Source organism: Stigmatopora nigra, chromosome 7 (assembly GCF_051989575.1).
Source record: "Stigmatopora nigra isolate UIUO_SnigA chromosome 7, RoL_Snig_1.1, whole genome shotgun sequence".
NCBI classification, from domain to species: Eukaryota; Metazoa; Chordata; class Actinopteri; order Syngnathiformes; family Syngnathidae; genus Stigmatopora; species Stigmatopora nigra.
Window position 1 is genome coordinate 11176899 of NC_135514.1, and position 25791 is coordinate 11202689.

The window sequence follows — 25791 nt, forward strand, 5'->3', positions numbered from 1 at the left end:
GGCAGCACTGTGCACTTGGAAGAAATTACTAAATCAAAAGCAGATTAATATGAGTGATTGATTGTCAAAAACATGCCCTGTGATTGGCCGGCGACCAGTTCAGGGTGTCATGCCTTTTGGTTAGAATATTAATTAAGACACTTTAGTAATGTTGTTTAAAAGAATAAGTGATTAAGAGTTCTTCTAATACAAAAACTTAACACGTAACTTATTGTCATAATTAAGACTCACTCTTTATCTTTTTAAAAACCCTATTAATTGAATTACGTTGCTCATAGTTTTCTCTCCATTTTTATTGTTAAAAAATGACAGATCCTTCCAGTTGATTTAAGAGCAGTTATATATATTAGTAAATCATCCATTTAAAACGAACCTCAATCGGTAAACATTTAAACCCTCCTCGCGGTAAATGAAATTAATTCTAAATCAGTACACGACTTCATTATCATCAAAAAATGGCTGCCGTTTGCCCATCAAATGTTTTAGTATAAATTAGCAGTCCACCGACGTGGATGTGCCTCGTATAAATCCATGAATAAGACGGACCAAAATGTCCAAAATGGCTAAAAATTTAGCGAAAGACACAGGAGGCCCCTGAGATTTGAAAAGTGGAAAAAAAGTAGAAAAAAAATGTGCTCGCTTGAATACAAAGTCTGTGAGCCGACTCGTCCTTTCTAGATGGGCTCGTCCGACTCCTCGCTCTCGTGCTCCTCCCGTCGGGAGGACGGCGCCAGGACGGGGTCGGCCTGCGAGGAGGTGGACGGCGAGGCCGGCGAGGAGGTGGACGGCGACGCCGCCGGCTGGTGGGCGTCGGCCGAGTGGCCTCCGCGTGAAAATAAGACGTCTCGGGCGGATATTCTTCTGGAATCCTCCCTCCTGCTCCCCTCGGCCCAAAGGTCCCTGTCCCACGTGGGGGAGGAAGCGGTAGAAGATGGCGGCTGGTGCTTCTTGGATTTCATGCTGGCATCTCGGAAGCTGGCCAACGGCGGGCGCAGTCTCACGCCACTTTGGGTGGAGCCCTCGATAGCTTTCTGTAACTGGATGCACAACCCATAAGTCATTGCTATTCTGTGACATTCTTTATGAAGAAAACCATAGTTGACAAATATTGAAGGTGACGGCTCCAATTTCGCTCAAAAACCGACTTATTTCTGTTGACTACTACTTATTAATAGGTTAACTACTTATTTTTTATGTTGACAACTTATCTATGTTGACAACTTATTTACTAGGTTGACGACTTATCTACTATGTCGACTACTTATCTATGTCGACTACTTATCTATGTCGACTACCTATCTATGTTGGCGACTTATCTATGTTGACGACAACTTATCTATGTTGACGACTTATCTATGTTGACTACTTATCTATAATGACTACTTATCTATGTCGACTACTTTTCTATGTTGACTACCTATCTATGTTGGTGACTTATCTATGTTGACGACAACTTATCTATGTTGACGACTTATCTATGTCGACTACTTATTTATTAAGTTCACTACATATGTATGTTGACTACTACTTATTTATTATGTCGACTACTTATCCATGTTGACTACTTATCTATGTTGACTAATACTTATTTATTTCATTGACTACTTATCAATGTTGACTACTTCTCTATACTACATATGTATGTTGACTACAACTTATTTATTATGTCGACTACTTATCCATGTTGACTACTTATCTATGTTGACTAATACTTATTTATTTCATTGACTACTTATCTATGTTGACTACTTCTCTATACTACATATGTATGTTGACTACTACTTATTTATTATGTCGACTACTTATCCATGTTGACTACTTATCTATGTTGACTAATACTTATTTATTTCATTGACTACTTATCTATGTTGACTACTTCTCTATACTACATATGTATGTTGACTACTACTTATTTATTATGTCGACTACTTATCCATGTTGACTACTTATCTATGTTGACTAATACTTATTTATTTCATTGACTACTTATCTATGTTGACTACTTCTCTATACTACATATGTATGTTGACTACTACTTATTTATTATGTCGACTACTTATCCATGTTGACTACTTATCTATGTTGACTAATACTTATTTATTTCATTGACTACTTATCTATGTTGACTACTTCTCTATGTTGACCACTACTTATTCATTACGTTGTCTACTTATCTATGTTAACTAGTTATTGTTTGCTTTTTTTATTTATTATTATTATTATTCCCTGGTTGTTATTTATCAGTTCATGTGGTGTTGTTTGTTGAAATATTTACAGTAAACACACTTGAAGCCCAAAAGTACTTTTTACCTCTTTGAGTGCAACCACACCCACCAGCTTGCCAATACTGGTAACGTAGGCGTGACTCAGACCCAGCAGGGAGAACAGAGTGTGGGTCTGAAGAATAGAGAACAGGTGCCAGTGGGTTACCTTCCACTCAGTGTTAAATGTATTGGAATGTGACAGCATTCTGTTTGTGTGGTCGCTCATAAACACTTTCTCTGCAGGAGCTAACAATGCATTGCGATAATGTGTTGTATACATAACGCACATAATACATAATACGTATTTGGACAGTGCAGTTTGAAGTATACAGAATTGCCATTCACTTAAAACTGTAGAAAAATACTGTCTTTAATAGGTATGTTTGTTTTTCCTTTCCACATTTTGGCATCCACTAAATTCTGAACTGCTTAATCACAAAAAGGTCGCAAGGAGGGGTGCTAGAGCCAAGTTCAAAACTTGTCCTCAACAATTCAGTCAAATCAAAAACTGTAGTTTAGTATTTTCTGGCTCACCTTGTGCAAAGATGTTTTTTCCACCAATTGAAAGGGGGAGGGGTCAATGCGAATCTGCTCCATGTCTATTGGTTTGTCCATCTCAGACTCCTCCCAGGCTTTGATCTGCTTCGGCCAATCACAGGACCGCACTTATCGTACGGTAAGTCGACTTATTAGCTGATAACGCTAAACTTTGCCGGTACACTACCTCGTCCGGTGACATTGTGTCAGCCAATGTAGGGGGTGCCGTGTCCTGGGATGGATAACACATGTTGACTGAGCCGCCATTTTCAACATTCTTAGTCTAGAACAGTTAGCATACCTGCGCATCGGTCTGGCCGGTGGAGGACGACGATGAGGAAAAGAGTCTCTGAAGTGTCCTCCTCACAGACGCTGTTTTGCGTTTTTCTGATCATGTTTAAACATATTAAGCAAAGTCGTCAATGCTGACCTTGACTATTCATTTTGAAAAGCATTTCTGGAACAACGTACAATTATTTTGAAATATCCGTATTTTGCTGTTCAATATACCCCCGCCATGTAACATACCCAGGTATATTAAACGTCAGGGGTATATTAAATGGCGCACATACGGGAAGGTACGATCTACTGTGCACTCGTTATGCCATGACGGGGTGCATCAATGTTTTGCAGACTAAAAGTACCTACTGCTCAGGTTAGAACTACTTACTGCTGAATAAAGTCTGACTTGGAATTTTAATGAACTTATGTATCTATAATTATGCCCCAATAAACACCATACAAATCTTTCCAAAAAAACGGAGTTGCCGTTTAATATACCCGGCTATATTAAACGGCAAAGGTACATTAAAAGGCAGGGGTATATTAAATGGCGCACAAACGGGAGGCTCAAACAAGCAAAAATTATTTAATATACTCGGGTATATTAAACGGCAAAATACATTAGCGTGCTTTTTTTAAAATTAGAATGAACTATTAAAAAGGAAACTATCAGAAAACAAGATTTTAGGAAAAACTCTCTCAAACTCAAAAAAATACTAATAAGACTACAAAAACTGACTTTTGACGTTTGGAAGCTCTTGCTGTTCAAATTGTACCTGAGCTCGTGTGATTGGTCGAAGGCTCCTGAGCTTTGGGTGACGGGACGGGCCCGTTACATTCATCTAGCACTGGCACGCTCTGGAAGAAAAACAAACACAATAAAATAAAAACACTTTAACATCATTTGAAATTGCACCAGCAATCCGTATCCTCACCTTGTCTTCGACACCCTCATCGTCGTCGCCTTCCTCGTCCACAAAAGCGAACGATTCCCAGCTGATTTTGGAGACCGGGCCGAGTGAGGTCTGACCCAGCTCAAAGACCCGCCTAGCTGGCGAGAGCCACCAGTCGATGGCCGCTTGGAGCTCCATCCTTTCGATGGAGCCCAGAAGAATCATGGATTCTTTAGGTAAGGCAGGAATGGAAGGAACAGTTAGTCAATGGCGGCCATTAAAACCCAGAGATGTCCAATCCATTTGAACAGGAAGACACTTGTTTGGATGTTGGAATCCACTGACTTCAAGGACGACTTAATATTTGAGATAAGGGATTTTTTTTAACTAGGTCTACAATGTCTTCTGTGTCTGTACTTACTACTCCAACCAAGATAATTTCCCTAACGCGATGAAATAAAGTTCTAATGTAATTTAATCTAATCTCATGACCTCAAATTAAACAAAATCTCAAAAAAAAATGATACAAATTCAACGCAAATAACCGTTTCTATCTTGACGACTAATAGTCGTCATCGCCACGGAAACCGAGCGGTCCACTTTCATTGTAATAAAAATTAATATTTTGGAGAAAGACGGTTTCAAATGACTCCTATTATGTAAATCAGACATAAATAGTTGCTGTCCGAACCACCAGGTGTCGCTGAAAAGGCAATTTTAAATTTCGGATTAACTATAGGTCGAATAATTAAAAAGAAGTCAAAATATCATATAAATCAGACATAAATAACTACTATATCTATTACTATATCTGAAAAGAATGATTTTACTGTATATTTTAGATAATTGGACGCTTAATATTTGTTGTTAGTGGTCAAATAGATAAGAAAATAAGATAAGGATGAGTAAATAGTGATGAAAAAGCCACATTGGTCACAGAAATGTCACGACTGTAAGACATAAAGCTATTCTTTAACTTGCCTAACCTTTGGAATCAACCAGAGGGATGGTTTTCAACGCCGTCGTCTCCAGCAGACGATTCAATTCCCGATAGGTCGAGTTTGACGACAAAAACATCACCTTGCGTACCATGATGTCCTCCACAAAGATGTTATACTTGCTGCAAAAAACGTGGGTAAAATCAAAGACGTCTCTGCTTGTAAAATCCAAAAACATGGACGCCGGCCGTTTTTTTTTACCTGATGTGCCCGAGGGCCAGCTCAGGCAAGTATGGCAGCTTCTTCACTTGGATGATGGAGTCGTATAACGAGGGTTGTAGACCTTGGGCCACCATGTTGGCTAGAATGACCGCCACCATCATGGGCAAGATGTGGGAAATCTGACCCGTTAGCTCGAAGCAAATCACCGCCGTGGAAACGGTGTGAGTGACGGCTCCCGTCATGGCGGCGGCGCCTGGTGGAAAAGTACAGCCCCAGATTTACATTGCATGTAAATTTTTACAAATGACCCTTTTAAAGTCAAATGATCAGAAATTAATTTGTTCTAGCACCCCCTAAAACACATGTTAACCTGTTTTTACATGTACAAAAAATGCCTTTAATTCTTTTATACTATCCAAAACATCCATAACTGTTCATTTCAAAATATTAAGGGAAAAAAATGAATGATAACTTGCTCTATAAAGGGTTAAAGTGACCAATTTTCCTGAAAGTGCTAAAATTAGCATTGTAAAGGCTCTATAAAAAAATAATAAACCTTCCTAGACTTTTATGAACAACAATATTTAAATAAAATCAATAATTTTGTGGGGGTGCTAGAGACTATCCCAGCCATCTATGGGCAATAGGCAAATTATTTCCCAGCCAATCACAGGGCACATTGAAATGAACAACCAATCACACTCATGCATTTGGGACGATTTTTCATTCATGTTACTGGGTTCTGGGAGAAAACCAGAGTACCCGGAGAAAACCCACGCAGACAAAGGAAAAAACGTGCAAACTAATCACTGGAATGTCGGCCTGGGAATTGAACCCTCGATCTCAAAACTTGGAGGTGGACCACTCAAACACTGTTCCACCTCTATGATTTATTATTACTATTAACCCAAATAAGTACATCATATACATACTACTAAATCCTATGCATTTTTTTTCCATCAATATAAATCAGAAAAAAATAAAGTAATGTCATTGTGTTTAATTAAATCTTGTAAGAACCCCATTTAACAATATTTTTTCGCAATGGATGATATAAGGGGATGACGGTCCTTCACGGGAAGCCATATTTCATTTCCTAACACGAGGTCAAATACAAAGGACAAGCAGGGGAAGGCCGCCACTGACCGATGACGGCATATCCTCCCGGCAGAATGCGGTACACGATTCCGTCAAATAGGATTCCGTTGGGGAACAGAGTAGCCATGATCTCTCCTACCAGGCGACCAAAAGCGGCTCCTAGAGGAGCGAGATAAGGTACGCTGGTGAAGACAAACCAAAAGAAGCTGCTGAGGGTCAGCAGGCAAGAAAAAAGCGCACTGGAAATAATAAAAAGCAACAAAAAAAAGCCTAAATTGTCTTACCTAATATGAACACTGGCATGAAGGCGCCTGAGGGGATTGGCATGGTGGTGGAAACCGCTGACATCCAGAACTGAGATGCAAAAAAACGGATCCCGGAGGTTTCATTTGGTCAGCAACACTTTAAGTCGATCTAATGACTTGATCTAATGGCGGACAAGGATCCAATCTAGGAAAAAGGCTCACCTTCATGACGAGGAAGAGGACGAGGATGACGAAGACGCTGACTTGCGGGTGAAGCCATACGGTCGAGCGGCCCAAGCCGGGCGGAGGGGAGGATGCTGAGATTTTGGTCCAGGTGAAGTTGTCGAACAGCGAGTTGATGCACTCTCTGGGCATGAGCTGACGGAAAATGGAGGATACAAAAGTCGGAAAAAGGGGAAATAATATCGAAATGTGGAGGAGGGATACTCTTTGTTTTTGTGAAAACAAAAGATTACTGTATGCTTCCTACTTGGTGGAAATTCATTTAATACGGGTGGTTATGGAACGGATTAACAGCAAAAATCGAGGGAATACTGTACATTATAAATAGTATTATTTTTGTTCCTCACCTCACCAGCCATAAACTGTCCAAATCCAGGAGGAAAGGTGAATGAGGCGATAATCAAGGTGACGGCTCCTGGATAGATCAACCGACTGGAAACACACACACAAACATCTGTCATTTTAGATAGCGTTTTTTCTGGACTGTAAATCGCACCAGCCAAAAAAAAAATACATAATTAAGAAGGAAAAAAAACTGAAGTTGCACTAGAGTATAAGTCGCATTTTTGGGGGAAATTTATTGGATAATATTCAACACCAAAAACATAAATAAAATATGGAACAACTAATATAATCTAATGCAATGTAAGATAATGTAATGTAAGATAATATAATGTAAGATAATATAATGTAAGAAAATGTAATGTATGATAAAATAATGTAAGGTAAGATAATGTAAGGTAATGTAGGGTAAGGTGAGGTAATGTAAGGTACGGTAATGTAATGTAAGATAATGCAAGTAAAGTAAGGCAAGCCTTACATTATCTTGGATTGGATTACATTACATTACAATACTTTACCTTACTTTATATTACCTTACCTTACATTGTAAGGTAAGGTAATGTAAGGTAATGTAAGGTAATGTAAGGTAATGTAAGGTAATGTAAGGTAATGTAAGGTAATGTAAGGTAATGTAAGGTAATGTAAGGTAATGTAAGGTAAGGTAACATAATGTACTGTAATGTAATCCAATCCAATATAATCTAACCTAACCAGATCCAACATAACCTGACCTAAACTAACCTAATCGTTAGGCTGAACCTATAATATTTTTTATTTTAAGCCGTAATGTACAAAATAACTAAAATACACCCGGTGCTAAACAGAAACTATAGCAAAGGAGCCATAATGGCGGATGAGGTACGGATATCGTAAAGTGTCAACGTTGTTTTTTTCCAAATATTCCTCATTAGTACGTATGCACCCACTGTTTCGTCAGGAAGCGAGTGAGCGCCGTGGGTCTTCTCATGAACAGAACCACCTGTCTGTTCAAGTAGACGAAGAAGGCCCCCATGAACCCGCACGAGATCCTGAAAAGCAAAAAAAAACCCCACCGCTAGGATACATTTTCATTGAATGACGTAGACACAGACGCACGCACACACTTTACCCGATGATTGCAAATGCTGGCAACTCCTGCAGGTCGAAGGGGAAATCCATGCGAAAGTTGGTTTTGAACAGAGCCGTGATTGTGACTGGGGAAAACACAAAGTCAGAGACGTGCTTTTCCTCCAGGGACCAAATCATACAATCACAGAGTGGGAACTATTAATTGGTTACCCAAACCAAATCCGACGGCTTTGATTTCATTCCCCCGTGCACTCACTCGCCACCCAATGGACTCTTATTTGCATAATCTGGGGATTTCTTTAATGTGATGTTTTAATTAACGCTATGGTCTTAAGATCCTAGAAATTTAGACTGGATTTAGTAGTCCCAAGTAGTTTAGACATTGACGTTTACATGTCTGCTTATCCAATGCCAAATTAAGTGAAATCCAATTCAAGAACACATTTTATTGATAAACAAAATATAGGCCTGTTCAAATGATTTTTTTTTCATTAAAACATAATTTTATGGTTTAATTTTATTGACTTTTTGGATGTAAAAATGCATATATTTTTAAATTGAGTTTCCATTGAATACTTATATCATAACTGTTTTCAAAAGGAATAACTGGAGTTAAATACTAACCACTTTACTAATAATTCCACTAACATATTTTTACATTTGAAAACAAACGACCAAATTATTTACTAAAATGAAGGATTTCAAACCAAATAGATACATTTTACAAATTATTTATAGCCCTGCAACTATATCCAAAAGTATTTGGACAGAGATGAGATCATACACAACTGCACTAAACAGCTTTAATCCAAAAACTTTCCTCCAGAACTACATTACAAAAAAAAAAAAAAAAACAGGAACAGCATGACTAATTCCAACTGAATGGTTTTGTAAAACTGCATCTTTATGAATATATAATCCTGAAAAAGCATGATTTATGGGCGTGTGTGAGTGTGTATGTTAAGATTCTCTCGCTACGTTTGTCCAAACCGTGCAACGTAGAGAGTTGAATTTTTTTATGGTGACCAGAAACTACTATCCGATCCTAATAGACAAGATTAAATTACTTTACCTTCTCTAAGTGGGTAAACTCAATCTAGTATTTGTTAAACACCCATTATTATTATTTTTTTAAAATAGTGCACTAATTATCTTTTGGTTCTAAACAAGCAGGGGATCCGGCAAAGCAATATTTTGTGAAAAAAAAGTCATTTCATCCACTTGGCCTGGAATAGATCCAGTGACGTACATTTATACGTCGTTTCTTTAATATATACTAGCCTCGGCCTAATCTTCCAGTATGAAAGCAGGCTCTTTATCCATATCGACTTAAAGGGAAAACAAGACGAAGGACTTTGCCGTCAAAACCAGTTACATACTTTCCAAAAAATGCTAGCACTGCAGTATGCTGTGTGTATGTGTGTGTGTTTTGTGTGTGTGAGTGTGTGTCTTGCGTCTCACCGGCATCCTTGTTCCATACTGAGAGCACCCTGAATATGAAGGCGCTGAACGTGGCGGCAAAATATCCCCGCCAGTAATTCCTCACTGCAAAGTAGGTAGACGTGACCTCAATACTGAACAACACCCCTGGTGGTGGATGAGGAAAGAGGAAAAAGGGAGGATTAGTTCATAGAAAACGACAAGAAGTGGTCAAGGATGGGGTGTAAGGAAAGGGGGATGGAGTTCAAATCTGCCGGTGGAAACGAATAAATAATACACAAATACACGTACGCAGGCTAATGAGTCGGGTCCTTTGTCGTTGATTGAAATCTAATTGCCGGATGGTGATTTATTTACAAGGATAATGAGGACGAAATGTTGAATAAGAATCAGAGTTGAAGGTGGATTTAGACAAGAGAAGCACCGTATTTACTTGCATATAAGCCACCCTGTATATAAGCTGCACCCTTAAAATTGCTTTGAAATTGTTGAATTTTACAATTTCTCGCGTATAAGCCGCCCCCAGATTCAAAATTCATTTATTCATATTCATGGTTTTAATAGGGAGTACAAATGTGTTACTTTGAAGGGAAAATCTTAAGAAAAATCATCACTTGTGGTATTTCTGATATCCTGTATCAAGTACATTATTAAGGTCAATATAATAAGGAATGAATTCAACCAGTATAGGTTGTTTGATTCCTGCAAAACAGAAAATAACCAACAAATAGTAAATGTTACTTCACCGACATCAACTGGTGAAAAAAGTATAGCAAGTCTTGTGCGCATATAAGCCATAGCCTTGATTTAGTCAGCATTTTTTGTTACAAATACGGTTTATATGCAGGAAAATACGGTATATAGCCATAAATGTATATAGTAGTATCATTTTGGAAATATACAAACAATATATTACCAAACTATGTAGGGAAATGTTTAAAAAAGGAATACATTTTCAGAAAAAAAACAGCACCTATTCCACAATCGCAAAGGCCTGGGTGGCCAGATTATAGAACAAAAAGGGACTCACATAGACCTAAAAACCACAATGCAAGTCATCAAAATCAAGAGTGATAACAATTTCCCACCCTTTTCATTGACTTGGCAGTAAAGCAAGCAAATTAAGATAAGTGAGCCCTCCTACAAATGCAAAAGAATCTCCCAGAATCGGATCCCTTCTAAAAAAAAAAGCTTTGAAAGCATGTTTTTGGACAGTAACAGGTGCAAAATTGTACAGTACCTCCTAGCGGAGTGCCGAAACAGCATCCCACCCCGACGGCACAGCCAACTGTCAGAATATCTGTGTAACCGTAAGGGTTCTACTGACACAGACAACAGAAGGGTCAGGGGGCGGGACGGGGTCAACAATGGGTGGGGTCAGGACAGACAGGTAGGACGAAGGTACGAGTGGGAGGGGTCATGTGACAGTGGGGAAGCAAAATTGGATAAAGTGAATAAATAGTGCTCCGTGATTTTTACCAGTGGCAGTAATAAAAAGGGGTGAAGGGAACATGCCAGACATGCAAATTGCAGCATTTTGACAAAAGTATTGGGATACTTTCACTGGATTTTTACAACCATCAACGGCAGTGAATGAGTTAGATTAGATTTGAGTAGATTAGATAAAATTAGAATTGTGATAAATGACAATATTAAATTTTGACCATCATTGTATTAAAACAAATTCTTCTGCAAAATTTCATACAAATTTACAGTTTTACTGTCATTTTTTCAAATGGTAAAAAATGTGTGACATTTTTTACAGTGTGTACTAAAAAAGTGTCCCAAAACTTTCGCTTCATTTATACCTGGGGCAACTAACGATTATTCAAGCTGAAATCAATCCACCCTCATTTGTTTTACACACCCCGATTACCTTGAAAAATATATATATATAATTTTGCACACATTGTAAACATACTATCTGGTAAAAAAAATATAAGAATAAATATGAACCAAATAGCAAATATCAAAATTAGCAATTATGTCGTTCAAGTCGACATTTTTGAAGTCTTGCCTCCAACTGGAGCAGCGAAACAAGTGGCCACTCCCACAGCACACGCACACACCAACAGGTCCTGGTTGCGGGTGCCATTCTGGGTGGGGTTCAAGGGTCAGTAATAGGGGAAGCAATGGGAGGGGGAGCAAAAAGGGACAAAGAAGGAGGAGCTAGGGTCAACATTTTTACACATGCCAAACATTAGCATCACACTATTAATACTAAGAAACACAAACACAGACAAGGTGATGGGTGGGTTTTTTTTCCGGGTGCTAGCATAGCAAGGAATGGTTGGGTGCATGCAAATAATACAATTTTGGGCCTCAGAAAAACAAGTGGAGGACCGGATCTGGCCCCTGAGCCGCTAGTTTAACACCCATGCACTATTTTGTCTGATTAATGTATTCTCTTTTAATCATTATTTTGCATATTAAAGTGGAAACAGAAATTATTTTTATATTTTAGATTTTTAGACTTTATAAAATGATTTTGAACTTAAAAAATGATTTAAAAAATTACAATTATCGAAAAAAAATCAGGAAATATAATATATATATATATATATATATATATATATATATATATATATATATATATATATAATCTTCATTTTCCACTTGCGTGGATATTGACATTTTTATGAACTTACATAAAAAAATAATTTAAACAACAAAAAATCCTCCCCAAAAAATCAGCAATGTAGTAAAGCCGTGATATTCGAGGGATTACTGTAAAAAACAAGTACGCAAACCAAATTTTCGCGAAAATGACTTTGTGCAAATTTCTTTAAACCCATTTTGTTGTTTATCTGAAATGTCTTTTCGGGTTAGACCAATTGGAAGGGTTTAGTCGTCATAAGGTCAAAGCACACACGTCTTCTTGCCTGAGGCTCCATCTTACCTCATAGACGCCGGAGAAGATGGACATGAAGCGACTGAGCACTGCGGCACAGATACTGGCGATGTGGACGAATGGACCCTGAGGGATGAGGCGGGGAGACACACACAAAAACACTGACGATGGCGTGTGAAACGCGAGTGTAAAATGGGTCGCGGGGTATCGAAACACATCAATCAGGGCCTAATTAGCGGGCGAGGTGGCCTTCCAGGGGCGGGCGGGGGGAATAATGCACTCGGAGGAGGACTAGAATAATCAGCCAGGGGAGGCAGGGCAGGACAACCAGACAGCCCGTGATTTATTATCCTCTAAACTCCAGGAAAGAAGTGATAGAGTGGGCGAGAAAGCAGAGAAGTGTAGAAAGCCATCATGGCGGCTATGCGGGATGCTCATGAGGATTTTAAAAAACTGTAAAAAGTAGTCCTTTAGTTTCTTTATTAAACTTTGTAAAGCCTGAATTTACATTTAACTCATTGACTGCCATTGACGGAACTAGTTCTCGGTTCAAGTTCTGTCTAAAACAGACCAATTGTCGGATTATGATCTCTCCGGGCCTCTATGGGTTTTCTCCGGGTACTCCGCTTTCTTCCCACATTCCAAAGACATGCATGGTAGGATGATTGGACAATCTAAATTGCCCTTAGATAGGAGTGAGTGTGAATAGTTGTTTGTCTCCTTGAAATTGGCTGGACACCAATTCAGGTTGTCCCCCATCTCTGGCCCAAAGTCAGCTGGGATAGGCTCCAGCACCCCCCGGGACTGTTCTGGCTGATTTAGTAGTTCATTTATACTATACATAGAGAATTAAATGCGTTATTTTTGCCTTATATCTTTATATCAGTATCACAAGGTACGGACAAATAGACTTAAGGACAGTTTTTTCTCCCCACATCCATCCGGACTCTAAACTTGCGGTAGCACGACACACAGTCCCTTCTGTGTAATAATTTCGGGGGGAGGTAACATGAAAAATCAATAGAAAATTATCCAATATGGACAGATAGTGACCTATAAGTACCCTAAAGTGACATAAAATTGACTCCACTGACTGACATTGACATTGATAGATGTTCAATTCACCTATTCTTCAAACAGCTGACTCGTTGTATACACAAAAAATATGTGATGGGGACATCCCTACTGGTCCCAAAGTGTTTACCTCTTTCCCCACTGGCATTCCACTGCCTAATCCCGCCGTCAGCCCGATGACTTTGGCCACAAAGGCCTTCAAGGTCAGGTACTCCTTCAGGACCACCCCCCTCAAGATGGTCTTGAGCTCGGGAATCCCGGAACCTGACGGCAAAAGGTAAACGTTTGTCGCGTTTGACGAGAGGCGACATTACAAGAGAAGTTCTCACCGATGGCTTGCGGGGAAACCAGATGGCAGAAGAGTGAGGCGAATGTGGCCAGGATCATGGGATAGCTAATCCAGGCTAGGAACTGGAGCCCCACGTTGCCCTTCAGCTCCCCGTGCATCCACTTGTAGGCTGAGGGATGGAGAGTTGTGTTATTCTAGATTTGGGGGTCACCAGGTACGGTACTCGAGGGCCCCTCTTAATATTATGAGATTAAAATTGAAATATGGAGAATAATAAGGTAATATTACGCGATTCAGATCGTAATATTATGATATCAAAGTTGTTCTGTGGCTTATTTTGATGGTAATATTTACCAGAAGTCAACACGTAAACATAAAACTGCTTTTTTGCTTGTTAGTAAGAGATTGAAGTCATTTTGGGAGATTAATATTGAAATATAAAGAACAATAGTAGTTCTAGATTCTAATGTTACATCATTCAAATGGTAATATTACAAAATAAAAGTCGTTCTGTAGCTTGTTTTGATAGTAATGTTTACCAGAAGTTGTTTGGTTTCGCACGCATCAACTTTTAAGCGCAAAAACGCTTTTGCGTAGTATTAAGAAATTAAAGTCATCCTGGCAGAAAAGGTCATAAAATAAAATCAGTATATTACCTATTTTTACATCACATGAACCAGAAATGGTTGAGAGCCTTAAAATTATCTTAAAATACGTTGGACTTATTGTTTGGTGTTGTTTTTTGATTTCAGTTGATAAATTTTTGATGAGAATGTTAAATATTGTCAACAAAGTTGATAGTTTTAGATGAGAAGATTTTCATTTAATCAAGAATTGAATTGAATTGCTTTTATTGTCATTATACTATAATGAGATTCAAAATCTTCACTAGCAAGTGCACAAACAACAACAACAACAACAACAACAAACAAAGAGAAAAAATAATAATCAATACATAAGTAATAAATAATGCCTGGATATTTTTGCACTACAAAAAGTGTTCCCCGGCTCAGAAATGGCTGAAAAATATTACTTTACAACACCTGCACCAAATAATCAACTCATCAACAAGCTTTCCAAAAGCCTGCTAACGAGCCTGACAATTTAAATCTGGTGTGTTGGAGGAGGTAAACATTGGAAAACAGGGCGGATCAATGACCTCAAACACCCGAGTTGTGGCCCCCTTGTTGTGTCTAAACGAGGTCTCGACCCCCGGCGCTACCTTGCAAGCTCTTGGCGCTGGCGTAGTCCATGCTCCAACTGACCAGCGCCATGGTCAGGCCCAGGAGGACCAAGAATATCCAGTCCTCCCCCATCTTGTTCACAATGTAGCGGCGTACGCGGGACAAACAATCTGGAGAGGGGAAATTAATGATTCCATTTATCAGCGCGGCTCATTTGTGACACTCGGTTATTGTAACAATGGCTGCCAGTAATCATCATCATCACCAGGAGGTGAAAGACTTCATTAGGGATGATTAGGATCAACATGCATGCTTATCATGAGTCAATTTTGGGGGATCTCATCTCATTTTATGAACCGCTTTAGGCTCACGGGGGGTGCTGGAGTCAATCCTGGTGGACAGCCCATCTCAGGGTACAGTGAGAACCAAAAATGTCCCAGACAAAGGACAACCAATCACAGCTAGGGGCAATTTAGAGTGTCCAATCAGCCTACCATGTGTTTTTAGAATGTGGGAGAAAAGTGGAGTACCCGGAGAAAACCCACGTAAGTCCGGAAGAGCGTTTGCCTCAAAGTTCTGAGAGCAGGGGTTTGATTCCAGAATTTGGACATTTTTATGTGGAGTTTTGCATTTTCTCCCCCAGGCTTGTGTGGGTTTTCTCCGGGTACTCCAGTTTCCTCCCACATTCCAAAAAACGTGCTTGGTAGGCCGGTTGTACAAAAAAAATTCCTTTGGGTACGAGTGTAAATGGGTCTTGTGATCGGCGGCAGTCATATAGTTGACTGGGACAGGCTCCAGCACCCCCCGCGACCCTTAACAAACGATTTGTAAAATTCACCTTGACATTTGGAGTATGGACGTGGTGTTTTGGTGGAGGAGGTATGACTGAGATGTGATTCCAAAACGACGGGATGTTGATGACCGTGCTGCCGCCGTCCGGACCCTCTGCCGCCCGCCGGCGTCGCCGCCGCCGTCCCCGCCCTGGCGGCGTCGTTTTCTTCCGCCTGTCTCCGGCATTGTCTCTCCGTCAGCAAACGGGCCGCCTCCCGCCGGGCAAAGTTTCCAAGCTGCTCCCTGTACTCCCCGTACAGCTGTTAGGCAAAAGTGTCATGATATCAGATGGATATTCCTCAATCTTTGTTGTGAGTATCAAAACAATAACAACTTTTATGCACTGACCATCTACCTTCAAAAGTCAGTACTATGAAAAAAAGAGTATTACTTGGGACTATAAACTCTTTGTTTCTGTGCTTTTATTCGTTTCTTTCCTTTTTATTAACATAGTATTGAATTGGCAATTATAATGACAAAAACACAATAACTCCTAATAATTTAATAAATATATAACAATACTTGCTAATATTTTATATTTTAAATCAGCAAATATATATCACGAATAATAACACATCTTCATAAAATGGGTGATTCCCACTCCTAAATATGTTTCCAATAACAATAATTGCAGCAACACAAACTACTACACACATATAAAATCATTTCAAATCACCCTTAGACGCCTCCTATGATTGATGGGGCCTACCCTTTGCCCGCGGGCACAATCTTGGACACCCCTCAGTGTAAGAGATACACATCAACCTGAATACCCAACAGACAGAAATAGACAAAATGGGCATAGAGATCGGAAAAAGCCCTCCCCGGGCAGAGGCGGCGCTGGCCGGCGGCCACGCGAGGAGATCCTGGAAGAGAGGACATTCCACATCTTCCCCTTCCGACTATGTGCGCTTTACACCTTCCACCAAGTCACATGGTCGCACACACACACACACACACACACACACACATAGAGACAACATGACACCTCGCCATCCAACCCGATCGGTTTGCACTCGTTAAGAGCACAGAAGCTGTGAAATCCAGCACATCCGGGCGCAGCCGCAGCGCGTGCAACCCAAACCAGAGAATCGCACGCATCCCATCGCTGCCTCTGCCACCCTGAAAAGCCAAATGCTAAATTAACGGTGCCAATCACGTGGCCGGTGGGCCCAAAGTGGCCTGTTAGGGGATCCGCTCATTCAAACTGTACGTACAGAATGAAATACTTTCATATTTTTTCTCCACAAAATGTTTTTAAGTTCCTCAATTTCATATCCGCAATCCCATTGGTTCATTCGCCCTATGCCATCAAAACAGTGCCTTCAATGGCAGCTAATGAGTCAATAAGAAGCCTTAAAATGTCTCAAAACCAACAAGAAGTAACCTGAAAATGCCTGAAAATCAGCAGGAACCGACAAACGAACAAAAAGCATCACAGAAAGACCCTCAAAATCAATCGAAAATGACCCCAAATTGACCGCAAGTGACCCGTGAGTACCCTAACCTACCCTTAAAATGCCCCAAAACCAACAGGTAACCTTCAAATGCCCAAAAATCATCAGGAACCGAGAACAAAACAAAAATCATCCCAGAAGGACCCTCAAAATCAATCAGAAATAACTCAAAATTAACCAGAAGACTCGTGAGTACCCTAATCTACCCTTAAAATGCCCCAAAACAAACAAGAAGTAATCTGCAAATCCCCAAAAATCAACAGTAACCAAAAACTGAACAAAAATCATCCCATAAAGACCCTCAAACCAATCGTAAATTACTCCAAATTAACCAAAGTGACCCGTGAGTACTCTAACCTACCCTTAAAATGCCCCAAAACCAACAAGTAACCTGCAAATCCCCAAAAATCAGCAAATAACCAAAAACCAAACTAAAATCATCCCAGAAAGACCCTCAAAACCAATCGTAAATGACCCAAAATTAACCAAAAATGACCCGTGAGTACCCTAATCACCCCCTAGCGCCGTCAACAGCTGCCAGTAAGTTCACTTTTTTAGGCTAAAAATAAACCGACTTGGCCCACATGAGATCTGATGGGCATTAATGCGGCCCGCGAACCAAACCGAGTTTGACACCCGTGTGCTAAATGACACGGCCACCACATTTGGCTGTGGTGTACGCACGGGAAAGGGGAGCTGCCACTTTCAGCCAGGAGGCCCCCCGCCCAAGAGGACCAAAGCTCCCATAACTGACTATAAATCTCAACTCTCGTTGCACTATAATGTGCAATCTGTAGGATAGAAATGACACCAAAAGTGCATGGCAGGAGTTCAATAAGTTATTTATAATTGATAGCGTAATGCATACTAGCGGCTTGCAGGGGTGGGGGTTTCGACTCAAGACTTGAGTCTCGAGGAATAAGGACCCCACATAATGAGCATTAATTTGTGAGTTTATTCATTCTAATACAGGAATGTCCTGGAATAGGCTCCAGCACCCCCAAAACAGGATTGAAAACGAATAAACTAATGTTTTGATCGTTCATTTGTCTGTCAGACATTTTTTACCTAGAAATGAAAAAAAATAATAATACTAACAAATATTTACTGATCCATTTTTGTTATTTTTGTTATTTTTTTGTCTATATAAAAATGAAAATAATGATTTTTCTATCCTATTTATTTAAATATTTGGATTATTACAATTCCATGGCATTATCCACGTACATATATTTAATATATTTCAAAAACATTCAACTTTTATAGCTTCTCTAAATGATAATTTGTATCTAAATAATGTTCTAAATAATTCAGGACGTGAAAATAGGAAATCTAGCGCTCTTATCTTTCAGTCCACTAAAACCAACATTAAAATGCACCAACAGCAACTTTCCATTAAGTTGCACAGGACGCCCATTAAAAATGGATTTCCTAGAACAATAACAATGAAAAGAAGATATATCAAGCATAAGTTCTGGAAAAAAAGAAGAAAAAACATTATTATATTTTTTTTTTATCCACAGCTTTACCTCCTCATCACTGGAGCCGGGCATGACTTGGCAACGTCTGTGTTCAACGCCTTGTTCTGTCACCTGGCCTACACAACAGACAAGCTGTGCGGAGCATTAACGCCGCGCCCCCCATTCATCAACATCCCTCGCAGGCGTTGGCAGCGGGCGCCATCAAAGAGTGGCCGCTAACCACGGCGACCTGCACACTGTTCATCTTAAGCGGCAAAGACATGCCCCGCTCACCTTTGACCTCTCTCCTCGGCATGCTAAGTGACACCCAAACAAGATAACAACTAGACTATGCCACAATTGAATTGAATTGAATGTTTTTATTGTCATGACACAAGTATAATGAGATTTAAAGCTTTCAAAATGTATAAAAAATATTTTTTTCATTTCAAAATGTGTCAAAATTGAAATTTTTCATTTCAATATGAATCAAAATTGAAATTTTTCATTTCAAAATGGATCAAAATTGAAATTTGTCATTTCAAAATGTATCAAAATTGAAATTTTTCATTTCAAAATGTATCAAAATTGAAATTTTTCATTTCAAAATGTATCAAAATTGTATTTTTCATTTCAAAATGTATCAAAATTGAAATTTGTCATTTCAAAATGTATCAAAATTGAATTTTCTCAGTTCAAAATGTATCAAAATTTAAATGTGTCATTCAAAATATATCAAAATTGTAATTTGGCATTTCAAAATGTATCAAAATTGAAAATTTTCATTTAAAAAGTATCAAAATTGAAAATTTTCATTTAAAAAGTATCAAAATTGAAATTTTTCATTTAAAAAATGTATCAAAATTGACATTTTTCATTGCAAAATAAATCTATAATTCATCAAATTATTCTGTTATTCTGTTTCTGAACAGGATAGCATTTTTGATGATTTTGGCACAAAATGACCAACCTGAAAGTATTTTGGGGAAACTATGTATTTTTTTTACATAAGGCCTTTAGGTTAAGTACCGTATTTTCCGGACTATAAGTAGCTTTGATTATAATGCACATTTTTTTAAAAAATTTGATCTTATCATGTTGAAAAGCAGTTAAAATAAAAAAGAATAGGCCAGCCAAAAACGAAAAGCTATCACTTGTCCAACACGGGATGTGGGAAAGACATTGAAAGCTTCATTTGTAGCTGGCTGCTGTCTCCATCTGTCAAGCTCAGTGTTTACATCGATCTGATCACATGACCTTGGACGCCACTTACGCACGCACGCACCCCAAGGTGACCCTGACGTTACTTTCACACGCTTCTGATGTTTGTAGCTGCGGCATACTGCGTGCAAATATGCTCATTATGGCGCCCAGCGACCTTCACTCCTTTCATCCACTCTACAAAGTGGTCAGCTTTAAAGTACAGCTCGGTGACTCATTCTATTCTTTTTTTTTTTCGTTTTTTTTTTTTTTTGGAGCACGCTCATTTTTAAGTCCCTCGGGTTGGGAACAAGGGAACGATCCCACATGGCTCGTCTCTGCTGGGAATGCAAAGCTGGGCTTTAATCACACTGCTGAGCTGTCAGGAGCTTTGAATTACATCACGCCAGTAATGGGCCACTACACTCCATTATAATGTAATACCAAATTTTAAGACAATAAAATGATAAGAATTGACGATGCTATATATATACTGTACAGCAAGGAAATAGCTCAAGAGCCACATGTGGCTGTTTTTATGGGCGTATATGGCTCTTCGCTAACCTGTGAGCTAAAACATGGTCTGAAAGCTGAATCTTGAACGCACCAATAGGAATGTCTTGTCGGGTGACGTAACCTTTAGCGTCCTTGATTAGCATTCTCATGAGTGTGTGAGGCGATTATGAAAAAATAACCACAATAATCTAAACTGGGACAAAATTAACTAAATAAAAACTAAACAAGTGCGCCACGCAATGACAAAGAGGAAGCAACACTCCCACGAAGATGTGGCAAAACACGGGCTTTAAATAAACAGACAGGAGTTGATGACAATCACAAACATGGGTCACACACCCATCCACCAACTCCATCAATTAAATGACAAGCAGCAGCATCAAAATGTTTTCAAAATAATTTTTGCACAATAAAATGCACTCATTTTCATGTCTTTGTTAAGTTTATATAGTACAAAAGACCCCTGAAGACCCCTGTCCCCGATTTTAGTGATATATCCAAAACATGAAACCCATCTCATCTCATTTCCTGAACTGTATTAACCTCACTAGGGTCACGGGGGGTGCTGGAGCCCATCCCAGCTGACTACAGGCCAGCCAATCACAAGGCACAAGGAGACAAACAACCATTCCCACCCACACTCATACAATTTAGTGTCCAATCACCCTACCATGCATATCTTTGGAATGTGTGATTAATCCGGAGCACCCAGAGAAAACCCATGCAGGCCCAGGCAGAACACACAAACTCCACACATGTGAACCAACCTGGATTTGAACCCAAACCCCCCCACTGTGAGACCGACACACTAAACACTCATCCACCAGGTCGCCCCCACATAATCACATGTTAAAAAATCCCAAATAAACCCACACAGGCTTTGGCGGGTTAATATTTTGTGGCCCTGAAACTGCACCAGGTGGAACAGCCACGAAGCCAGGCTAATAAATACAATATATGAATGTCACAATGACCTTGAAAGTTAATTCAAAGCATAATTGCACATTCCAGGAGTCCCTTATGAGAACGCGGGTTGCATATTCATAACTGTCCAAGCGTTTGTGTTTATGAGCGCAATACACGACGCTCCTATTGTGCGCAAAGGCCTTACAACAATATAACCCTGCCCTGCAGCACAAGGTTAATGATCCAATTTGACCCATTTACTGACAGATAGATCTGGAGATTACCCCGGCGGTACCCACGCGAACATTCCATGGAGTAACCATATGCAAAGACTAATTAACAGCACCATAACAACACCAAAACACTGCTCAAGCTGTCATGTTCTAATTAATTTCTGCTGACAAGGCTAAAAAAAAGAGAAAAATGAAATATTTTCACGTGGGGATGTATGAGCCAGAGGTCATCACGTGAACATTCATATTTTAGTTAACTCACTCGCTCCTATTGTGGATGGGAGTAGGTGTCTCATGTTTTTGTTGCTGAAAGGGTCGGCAGTATAAGTGTCAAACTTAAGGTCAGTGCAGCAAGTTATTTTCTTGTTGTTCTTTTTATGTTGATCGAAAAATGCAAAATTGCTCATTGGCGTGGGTCAAAAATATTTGTTTTGCTGTTAAACTGTATTGTTTTCAAAACTAAAAGGTATCAGGATATTTAAGAAATTAAGAAAAAAAATTAAGAACATTTAAAGATCGCAAAGTTATGAGGTATTTAACATAAATATTAAATTATCAATTACTGAGGAACAGGTCAAATGTAATAATAAACTAAAATCCACTGAAAAAATAATCAAATAGGCTAATATGTATTTTCAAAATAAAATGATATGATTGGAAAAATACCAACACCATTAGAAAAAACTGCTAAAATATTTATCATTAATTTACACTTGGCTACATATAAGTAATGTTGAGATTATGAATACATATTTTTCATAGAACAGTTTATTTTGTCAATAATCTACAAACCAAGTAATTTTGCATCTACTGGCACCTGTTGATGTTTTTCCATTAAAAAACATCATTAATATCACAAAAACACGCTCATTAAATATTGTGTTCATCAGTAATAAAATTAAAAAAATGAGCTAAGAGCAAAAAACATATTTTGGAAGTTAATTGATATAACAATTCTAATTACATTCTACTTTGCTTTGACTTAAAATTAATAATAAAAACAATCTGAAACCCTGCTATCATTAAAAGAATTTACCAAAAAAGTAAGCAGAAGAGTCCATTATATTTAAATGTCCCTGTGACCAAAATCATAACTAAGATATGATTTTAACAGCCATGACTTGACCTCTGACCTCCACCAATGCCAATCAGTCCAATAGTGGTTAAATTACTTTTAAAAAATGACATTTAAAGCCTTACCAGCGACTGATCTACATTCAGCGGCGTCCCAAAACTATTGATCCCTTCGCACATGGTTCCTCGTATGCCTCTTACTTTTCTTTAAATCTACTCCACCTTCTTTTTGACCTCATATACCTACCTACCCATACCAAAAAGTCCACTTGCACACAAACACACACACACATAGAACTACACACACATTACGAACATTCGGAGCTTGACAATAAAGTGTCAGCAGCTCTTAATTCAAGGCCTCGCACGGCGGTCCGGTCCAGCAGATTCCGCCAGACTCGTGCGGCGCTATGCTAACGGCTCAAAGTATGACAATAATACCCGCTGACGGAGTGGAGACACGTGGACATTGTACACGCTTTGCCCAAAGGTACGTAGCCGTGTACAGGAAAGTATGTCATATTTCTTCAGAGACAGTATAGGACTTGTGAAGCTCGCCGTTTTGGGGGCGGGGCTTTTAAGAAAAATAACGGTGGAGGTCATAATAAAATACTTTCTGATGAAAGATGACTTGATGAGCGTTGGACATGAGTTGGACAAGGTTGCTGTGGTCCGTTTTTTAAGTTGGTTTTATTATTTTTGGGGTTTTTTTTCTGAGGGGGTGCTGGAGCTGAGCCCAGCTAACTAGAGTCAGCCAATCGCAATGGCACGAGGAGACTGGCAACCTTTCAAGCTTATTTTGGGGTAATTTTGAGTGTTCAAACAGACTCCCGTGCATGTTTTTGGAGGGGGGTGGGAACCGGAGTACCCAGAGAAAACCCACACAAGCCAGGGAAGTACAAGCAAACTCCACCGTTTGAAGACCGAACGAGAATCGAACCCTCAAAACCAGAGCAGTGAGGCTAATGCGCTAACACTCTGGCTACTGGAAAGCATTCAAATTTTGAAAAAAATTAAAGTCAAACCAATTATGATTCCATGCATAGTATTATAATAGCAATAAAAACAGGCTAGTATAAAAACAAAACAAATAAAATAAACACAAAACCCAATTATTTGAGTCCATTTTTTTAACAGAAATGAATGGTCCAAAAAAATCAAAAAAGCATTTTCTACATGCAAACTCCCCAAAAGTAGACCTGAATTTGAACCCAAAACCCCAAAGCTGCGAGCCCGACATGGCAACCACTTACTTCACCGAGCCGCACATTAAAAAATATGAAGAGTCAATTTTTTTAACAGAAATTAATGTTGCAAAAAAATATAAGCATTTTCTACATGCAAACTCCAGAAAGTTGCACCTGAATTTGAACCCAAAACCCCAAAGCTGCGAGCCCCACACGCTAACCACATACTCCACCTACTCCACATTAAAAAATCCGAATTCTTTATCGCTCTCTTCATCAAAAAGCTTCCCGACCCTTACTCTTATGAAAAAAAAAACACCACCACAGTACCGACACGGCGTTCCTATTGATGCATTCGTGACTCAACTCCCATAAAAAGAACCAGAGGTGGCTCCCAAGCCATAGGTTCCCTGAACTCGCCATCACCTTCCATCCCTCTTCCACCCCAATGGCTCCCTCTGGCAGGCCTTGTGGTCCCCGGTCCCTCGGAGCCCCCTCCCCTGAGATGAAACCTTACTCGTGGGTAAATTTAGCAGGCGATGTGTGACCCAATGTTCGCTGACACACTTTTCTCCACACCTCTCGTTCTCTGGGCCCGTCCGTCGGTCGGTCGGTCCCAGCGCCAAAGCGCGCTTCATCCCTCCAGGGAGGGCCGGCCAGGGCTCATCGAAAGACGGCGCTCGTTAACCTTTCTTCTCAAAACAATGACAAGCCATTTGACGTGGCTTTAATTGACGGACGTAGGGGGGGAGGGGGTGCCGTATCACGTGAAGTTTTAATGGCTTAATCGCTGGTATGGCAGTGGAGCTGCTGCGAAACATTTGGCAGGTGAACATTATCCCTTTGCTCGCATGTAACATTTGAGACTTACGGGATCTATTTCGCTACTGATGACAGCCACGCTGCGTGCAAGCGTCCCCTTGAACAACCCTTGTTTTTATGACGGCGACAAAGCCGCCGTGGATTCGTCCTTGTCGAGGTCATCCACGGCACCCCCTCGGAAAACAATTTGCCACAGGAGAATTTAGGCAGAATTCATCATTTCAAAAGCTTCAAATTGGACTTTTAACGGAAATACGGCACCCCGAGTTGGAGGCATGAAAATATTCAAAATCATATGTGTCAAAGTGGCGGCCCGGGGGCCAAATCTGGCCCGTCGAGACATGTTGTGTGGCCCGGGAAAGTAAATCATGAGTGCCGACTTTCTGTTTTAGGATGAAATTAAAATGAAGAGTATATTTCACGACTATAAGCCGCACCCTCAATGAATGACACATTTTAATATAATGTATTGCTTAGCTAACTTTAGATAATGAAGGATAAACGGAAAAAAAAACTTGCTACTTGTTAAATGTTTACATATTTAAATCATGGTGACATGGATTTAAAAAAAATAAGGTCAAATGTTAGCAAAAAATTGTTCTATATTTGTTAATGTATTAAACAGTATAGTATTCTCAATCTCAACCAAATATAGGTATTTCTAATCCAAAAATGTACTTTTCCTTTGTAATACAGTAGTTTTAATGGTAGATTTTAAATCTAAATGAGATAAAAGTCATATAAATTCTCTCAAAAATATTATATACGCTCATTTTGATCAAAATCAAGCCTTGCCTAAAAAAAAACAATCAAAATGTATCATCACATTTCTATAGATTTAAACATACTATTCCAATGCATTTAAAAGTAACTTTTAATTTGGTTTAATATCAACAGTCCAATTGCAATAAAACCTTATCCATTAAGTGTCAATGTCAACAATATATCAAATAGAAATATCTGCAGTATACATGTAAACACGAGTTTAAATGTGAAACATCTTGGCAGGCTAAGGAAATGTATATGTTGCCTCCCCCTAGCCGAGGGTCTTTCAATAACACCTGTGCACATAAAGCCCTTAATTCCTTGAAGGCTCTCATTTCCTCTTCTCCCCAAACTCAGCATCGTAGCTTTA

General features: G+C 39.4%; 1 protein-coding gene across 1 annotated transcript; it reads right to left on the reverse strand.

The window, feature by feature from the left end:
* Positions 1 to 328: 328 nt before the first annotated feature.
* On the reverse strand, positions 329 to 19034 carry LOC144199675 (chloride channel protein 1-like). Its single transcript, XM_077721487.1, has 24 exons — positions 18911 to 19034; positions 18788 to 18855; positions 15809 to 16061; positions 15009 to 15140; positions 13827 to 13955; positions 13628 to 13761; positions 12472 to 12549; positions 10813 to 10891; positions 9594 to 9719; positions 8173 to 8257; positions 7991 to 8092; positions 7070 to 7154; positions 6702 to 6857; positions 6519 to 6588; positions 6283 to 6393; positions 5176 to 5389; positions 4963 to 5096; positions 4019 to 4206; positions 3860 to 3941; positions 3103 to 3188; positions 2989 to 3033; positions 2799 to 2903; positions 2311 to 2397; positions 329 to 1037 (listed from the first exon to the last, which is right to left on the reverse strand). Exons 1-24 carry the CDS (start codon positions 19032 to 19034, stop codon positions 675 to 677), a joined length of 3036 nt encoding a protein of 1011 aa, XP_077577613.1. The 3' UTR covers positions 329 to 674.
* Positions 19035 to 25791: the final 6757 nt, after the last annotated feature.